The sequence below is a fragment of the Oncorhynchus kisutch genome, unplaced genomic scaffold, assembly GCF_002021735.2.
Source record: "Oncorhynchus kisutch isolate 150728-3 unplaced genomic scaffold, Okis_V2 Okis06b-Okis10b_hom, whole genome shotgun sequence".
Lineage (NCBI taxonomy): Eukaryota > Metazoa > Chordata > Actinopteri > Salmoniformes > Salmonidae > Oncorhynchus > Oncorhynchus kisutch.
In genome coordinates this window covers 19,448,808-19,455,794 of record NW_022261983.1, presented here as the reverse complement: position 1 = coordinate 19,455,794, position 6,987 = coordinate 19,448,808, and the positions used below count along the sequence as shown (strand labels likewise).

At 42.9% G+C, this 6,987-nt stretch overlaps 1 protein-coding gene across 2 annotated transcripts in view; it reads right to left on the bottom strand.

The window, feature by feature from the left end:
* Positions 1-918: 918 nt before the first annotated feature.
* The window catches only part of LOC116359932 (RNA binding protein fox-1 homolog 1-like), a 136,568-nt gene continuing 130,499 nt past the window's right edge, over positions 919-6,987 (bottom strand). The window contains exons 1-2 of one of the 2 annotated variants that reach the window (XR_004206823.1): positions 5,735-5,909; positions 1,294-1,363 (exon numbers count right to left, since the gene is read on the bottom strand). Coding sequence is in view for 1 of the 2 variants with exons in the window: in XM_031814021.1 (XP_031669881.1) it covers positions 1,016-1,363 (348 nt within the window). In the remaining variant the exon portion in view is untranslated. Of the gene's footprint in view, positions 1,364-5,734; positions 5,910-6,987 lie in introns of those variants that run through there. The other variant, XM_031814021.1, reaches the window with a different exon arrangement.

Genomic DNA, 6,987 nt, shown 5'->3' with positions numbered 1-6,987 from the left:
CAAACATGATTTAGAGCTTGTTTATGGAAAAGTGCTTATTTCTGCATTTCAATGTTGTAACTTGCTGAAAAAGTCTACAGTGTTTTCATAACATCTCGAATAACTAACAAAAAACATTTTTTATCCAGAGTGCATCAAACATGATTTAGAGCTTGTTTATGGAAAAGTGCTTATTTTCTGCATTTCAATGTTGCAACTTGCTGAAAACTGTCCACGGTGTTCATTTCATCTCAACCTAGACACAGCACAGCAAATTGGACATCCAGAGTGCATCAAACATGATTTAGAGCTTGTTTATGGAAAAGTGCTTATTTCTGCATTTCAATGTTGCAACTTGCTGAAAACTATCCACGGTGTTCATTTCATCTCAACTAGACACAGCACAGCAAAAATTGAACATCCAGAGTGCATCAAACATGATTTAGAGCTTGTTTATGGAAAAGTGCTTATTTCTGCATTTCAATGTTGCAACTTGCTGAAAACTATCCACGGTGTTCATTTCATCTCAATAGACAGCACAACAAATTGACATCCAGAGTGCATCAAACATGATTTAGAGCTTGTTTATGGAAAAGTGCTTATTTCTGCATTTCAATGTTGCAACTTGCTGAAAACTGTCCACGGTGTTCATTTCATCTCAACCTAGACCATGAAAATGATGCCATCTGATTCATGATTTCGCCTGGCTGAGAAACGCTGCCCGCCTGCAGGTCTCGTCCCGATTCCCGACACATTCATTACTCTGCGACAGCTGGAGATCGAACTTAAATATTGAAACATTGTAAATGTCAGAGAGACAGACAGCAAGGTTGATATAAATCTCCGCTGTTGAAAACTAAATGTTAGTCTTAAAGAAATGTGAGATAATGTCTAGATGACTTTCATAGTGGAGATCAAGTTTATAAATTGCCTGGCTGGGCTGATGAGATAGTGGATTGCACAGTCAGATGGAACAGAATAAATGGGCATTTTAACATTATAGATTTAGCCGGTGCTAACCAATCAGCATTCAGGATTAGATCCACCTGTTGTATAAAATAGTAATATATAACAGTAATATACAGTATGCCAGTAACAGTATATATCCAAGATGTTGTAATGAAGGAGAGATGTCATACTGTGGCTGTGGCTGAGACGGTCTGTATGCTGGTGTCCTGTCCACTCTGTTCACTGTGGTTCTGTGAAGTGGGGTACATGTTGAGAGGGTGTTCGCTGACGGGGGGCTGTCCTGTGTAGTCTGGGGGCGCAGGGTGAGGGTGTGAGGCGGTGAACTCAGCGGGCAGGCCGTTCTGAGGGGGGCAAATTGGGCGGAGGGGTACGGCTGAGTCCTGGAGTCTGGAGGGGGAGGGGCCTCCTGGTTACCCTGCAGGGGGAGAGGAGGGAGAGAGGGGGAGAGAGTTAGTACCAGACCAGATTGAACAATTAATACAAAAAAGTCAGCCAGTCATCCATTAAGTCAGCCAGTCAATAAGTCAACCAGCCATCCAGTCGGGTCAGTAAGTCAACCAGCCAGTCAACCAGCCAGCCAGCCAGTCAACCAGCCAGTCAACCAACCAGCCAGTCAGGTCAGTAAGTCAACCAGCCAGCCAGTCAACCAATCAGTCAGTAGGTCAGCAATACAGTCAATCAATAAGCCAGCCAAACCAGCCAGCTAACCAATCAGTCAGTCAGTCTCATAGTGATTTGTAGCATGATAAACCAATAACTACTGTGGATGCTCAGACACACTCCATTCATTCATTACTACACACACACTCCCAAGAAGAAGCCTCTCTGAGTACTACAGCAGCCACCTCCAGAAAAGTCCTGAATTAAAATACAAAGAAGCATTAGCACAATGCAAACACTTTCACCTGTGTGTGTGTGTGTGTGTGTGTGTGTGTGTGTGTGTGTGTGTGTGTGTGTGTGTGTGTGTGTGTGTGTTTACTCTGTAAAATGTGTCACTTCGGCTCTTCTCTTCCAAGCAGTTTAGTCACCTCAACTTGATCAATTTCCACATTATTTATTGCAAGATTAGTTTAGGTTTTAGTGAATGATTTGTCCATAATACAAAGGCACCCTATTCCCTATATAGTGCACTACTTTCACACCACCATCTATTATACTAGCAGGCTTCTCTTACACCACCATCTATTTTACTAGCAGGCTTCTCCTACACCACCATCTATTATACTAGCAGGCTTCTCTTACACCATCACCATCTATTATACTAGCAGGCTTCTCTCACACCACCATCTATTATACTAGCAGGCTTCTCTCACACCACCATCTATTTTACTAGCAGGCTTCTCTCACACCACCATCTATTTTACTAGCAGGCTTCTCCTACACCACCATCTATTTTCCTAGCAGGCTTCTCTCACACCACCATCTATTTTCCTAGCAGGCTTCTCTCACACCACCATCTATTTTCCTAGCAGGCTTCTCTCACACCACCATCTATTTTCCTAGCAGGCTTCTCTCACACCACCACCATCTATTTTACTAGCAGGCTTCTTTAAATCAATCTGTCAGCGATCAAACTGCTAAAGCAGGGTTGTCCAAGTCTGATGCCTTGCAGTACATGGGTAAAGTCTTCCTGAATAGCGACCTGGTCCCGATCACACACTCGCTGTGTGGTAAATGAACAACCGTTTATTTTTGAAGGGACAGACTTTATTATTACGACTCAATTATTAACGGTACAAATAAATAATCAATTATTAACGGTACAAATAAATAATCAATTATTAACGGTACAAATAAATAATCAATTATTAACGGTACAAATAAATAATCAATTATTAACGGTACAATAAATAATCAATTATTAACGGTACAAATAAATAATCAATATTAACGGTAACAAATAAATAATCATTATTAACGGTACAAATAAATAATCAATTATTAACGGTACAAATAATAATCAATTATTAACGGTACAAATAAATAATCATTATTAACGGTACAAATAAATAATCAATTATTAACCGGTACAAATAAATAATCAATTATTAACGGTACAAATAAATAATCAATTATTAACGGTACAAAATAAATAATCAATTATTAACGGTACAAATAAATAATCAATTATTAACGGTACAAATAAATAATCAATTATTAACGGTACAAATAAATAATCAATTATTAACGGTACAAATAAATAATCAATTATTAACGGTACAAATAAATAATCAATTATTAACGGTACAAATAAATAATCAATTATTAACGGTACAAATAAATAATCAATTTATTAACGGTACAAATAATATCAATTATTAACGTACAAATTAAATAATCAATTATTAAACGGTACAAATAAATAATCAATTATTAACGGTACAAATAAATAATCAATTATTAACGGTACAAATAAATAATCAATTATTAACGGTACAAATAAATAATAATAATCAAATAGATCTATTTTATTAAATCGTTAATAATTAAGTCAAATAATAAAAAGTTGACCAATGGGTCAATGTTGAGTCTGTTGATAGTGGAAATATGGTCCATTACTGGTGTCAAATTACAAATGAACCCCTTACCACCCTCATGGTAATCCTGTTGAGCGACCCAATAGGACGTTATTGGACATGTTAGGCACACGAGACAAGAGAAAAAGAAGAGTGGCATTACGGGACCGTGTTTGTGACCGTGTTAACTTCTGTATTTTTTTAACTACATTTCACGCCCCAAATTCAACTGCCTGCTACTCATCCCCAGAAGATAAGATATGCATATTATTAGTATATTTGGATAGAAAACACTCTGAAGTTACTAAAACTGTTTGAATCATGTCTGTGAGTATAACATAACTTATGTAGCAGACAAAACCCCAAGGGAAAAAGAGAGAGTGGGAGAGAGAGAGAGAGCGAGAGAGAGAGAGAGAGAGAGAGACGAGAGAGAGACAGAGAGAGAGAGACAGAGACAGAGAGAGAGAGAGAGAGAGAGAGAGAGAGAGAGAGAGAGAGAGAGAGAGAGAGAGAGAGAGGGTATGGCAGACAGTCAGACTTAGCTAAACGCTCTGGTGTGCATCTAATGAGAACCACATTTGGAGGCCTGAAATATGCTTTACGTGGCAGTGAGCTGGAGAAATCACCACACACACACACACACCACACACACACACACAAATAGAATATCTCTTTACCCAGTTGAAGGGAAAACATTTAAGTATTTAAATACAAAAGTGTCCTTTACCCTCCCTCCCTCCCTCCCTCCCTCCCTCCCTCCCTCCCTCCCTCCCTCCCTCCCTCCCTCCCTCCCTCCCTCCCCCTCCCTCCCTCCCTCCCTCCCTCCCTCCCTCCCTCCCTCCCTCCCTCCCTGTGTGTGTGTGTTTATTGTGTGTAAGTGCATGCGTGTGTGTGCTTTATAATCTGAAGTGCAAGGGATGCCTAAAAAGTGAAAGCTAATTTTCTCTGTGACCAACAGAGGTGATGTCATTTGAGATGGAGGCTCAGTAGTCAAGGACCTACTAATGTTGAGTCTGCGGTCTCTCTCTCTCTCTCTCTCTCTCTCTCTCTCTCTCTCTCTCTCTCTCTCTCTCTCCCCCTCCTCCCTCCCTCCCTCCCTCCCTCCCTCCCTCTCTCTAAACAGTATCCAGTAGTAACAGAGAGTTAACTGCTCCATGCTCTCTGCAGTAGCTGGTTTTAGACCGAATACATTCATCTAAAGACAACACACACACACATGCTGAACCACAGCCCTAGCAGAGACCAGAGACACACTGAGACAGAGGGAAGGAGAGAGAGGGAGAGAGAGGAGAAGGAGAGGAAGAGAGAAGGAGAAAGAGACAGAAAGGGAGAAGGAGAGGGTGATAAAATGAGAGGGAGAGGGAGAGAGAAGGAGAGATAGACAGAACAGGAGAAGGAGAGAAGAAAAGAGAGAGAAAGAGGGGGTGAACAGCTCCTGAATAATGATGTAAAACAGTTGCTGAGGGACTGCCTCTTTCTTTATGACTCACACACACACACACCACTTCACAGCAAGTTCACACACACACACACACACACACCACTTCACAGCAAGTTCACACACACACACACACACCATCTCACAGCAAGTTCACACACACACACACACACACACACACACACACACACACACACACACACACACACACACACACACACACACCACTTCACAGCAAGTTCACACACACACACACACACACACACACACACACACACACACACACACACACACACACACACACACACACACACACACACACCACACACACACACACACACACACACACACACACACACACACCACTTCACAGCAAGTTCACACGCACACACACACCACTTCACAGCAAGTTCACACACACACACACACACACACACACAAACACACACACACACACACACACACACACACACACACACACACACACACACACACACACACACACACACACACACACACCACACACCACAAACACACACCATCAAGCAAGTTCACACGCACACACACACCACTTCAAAGCAAGCTCACACAAAACAAACAAACCACCACACGCACACACACGCAAACACACACACACACACCACGTCATAGCACCCTGACACACACACACACACCACGCAAACACACACACACACACACCACGTCACAGCACCCTGACCCTCCCTGCACCGCCGCTCTACTCTGCAGTTGCAGCACAAAAGAGAGGTGGAAACAGAGAGAAAATAGAGGACTACGCTGGCTAAGCAAAAGACGAAGAAGGAGAACAAAATACCTGCTCCACCATCTTGCCTTCCTCTGTCTCCTCCATAAACACACCCAGCTGCTCTCCCTTCTTCCTCCCTTCTTCCTCCCTTCTTCCTCCCTTCTTCCTCCTGCCTCCAGCATCTGCCTGCCCACAGCTAGCATCAATTATGGATGGGGCGCTGTTCCCCGTGTGTGTGTGTGTGCGTGTGTTTCAGTGGGTGTGTTCAGTGTATGTGTGTGAGTGGGAGGGAGAGGGAGTGAAGGGAGGGAGAGGAGGGAAGGGAGGGAGAGGAGTGAAGGGAGGGAGAGGAGTGAAGGGAGGGAGGGGAGTGAAGGTGTCTCCCTTTCTCTCTCCCTTTCTCTGTCTCTCTTTCTCTCTCCCTTTCTCTGTGTCTCTCTTTCTCTCTCCCTTTCTCTGTCTCTCTTTCTCTCTCCCTTTCTCTGTGTCTCTCTTTCTCTCTCCCTTTCTCTGTGTCTCTCTTTCTCTCTCCCTTTCTCTGTGTCTCTCTTTCTCTCTCCCTTTCCTCTGTCTCTCTTTCTCTCTCCCTTCTCTGTGTTTCTCTTTCTCTCTCCCTTTCTCTGTGTCTCTCTTTCTCTCTCCCTTTCTCTGTCTCTCTTTCTCTCTCCCTTTCTCTGTGTCTCTCTTTCTCTCTCCCTTTCTCTGTCTCTCTTTCTCTCTCCCTTTCTCTGTGTTTCTCTTTCTCTCTCCCTTTCTCTGTCTCTCCTTCTCTCTCCCTTTCTCTGTCTCTCTTTCTCTCTCCCTTTCTCTGTGTTTCTCTTTCTCTCTCCCTTTCTCTGTGTTTCTCTTCTCTCTCCCTTTCTCTGTGTCTCTCTTTCTCTCTCCCTTTCTCTGTGTCTCGCTTTCTCACTTTCTCCTTGTCTCTCTTCCTCTCTCCCTTTCTCTGTGTCTCTCTTTCTCACTTTCTCCTTGTCTCTCTTTCTCTCTCAATTTCTCCTTCTCTCTTCCTCTCTCCCATTCTCCTTGTCTCTTTCTCCCATTTCTCCTTGTCTCTTTCTCTCTCCCATTCTCCTTGACTCCTCTTTCTCTCTCTCCATTTCTCCTTGTCTCTCTTTCTCTCTCCATTCTCCTTCTCTCTTCTCTCTCTCCCATTCTCCTGTCTCCCTTTCTCTCTCCCATTTCTCATTGTCTCTCTTTCTCTCTCCCATTTCTCATTGTCTCTCTTTCTCTCTCCCATTCTCCTTGTCTCTCTCCCATTCTCCTTGACTCTCTTAAACTCTCTTTTTCAATCTTTCTCATTTGTCTGTTCTGTCCATCCATTC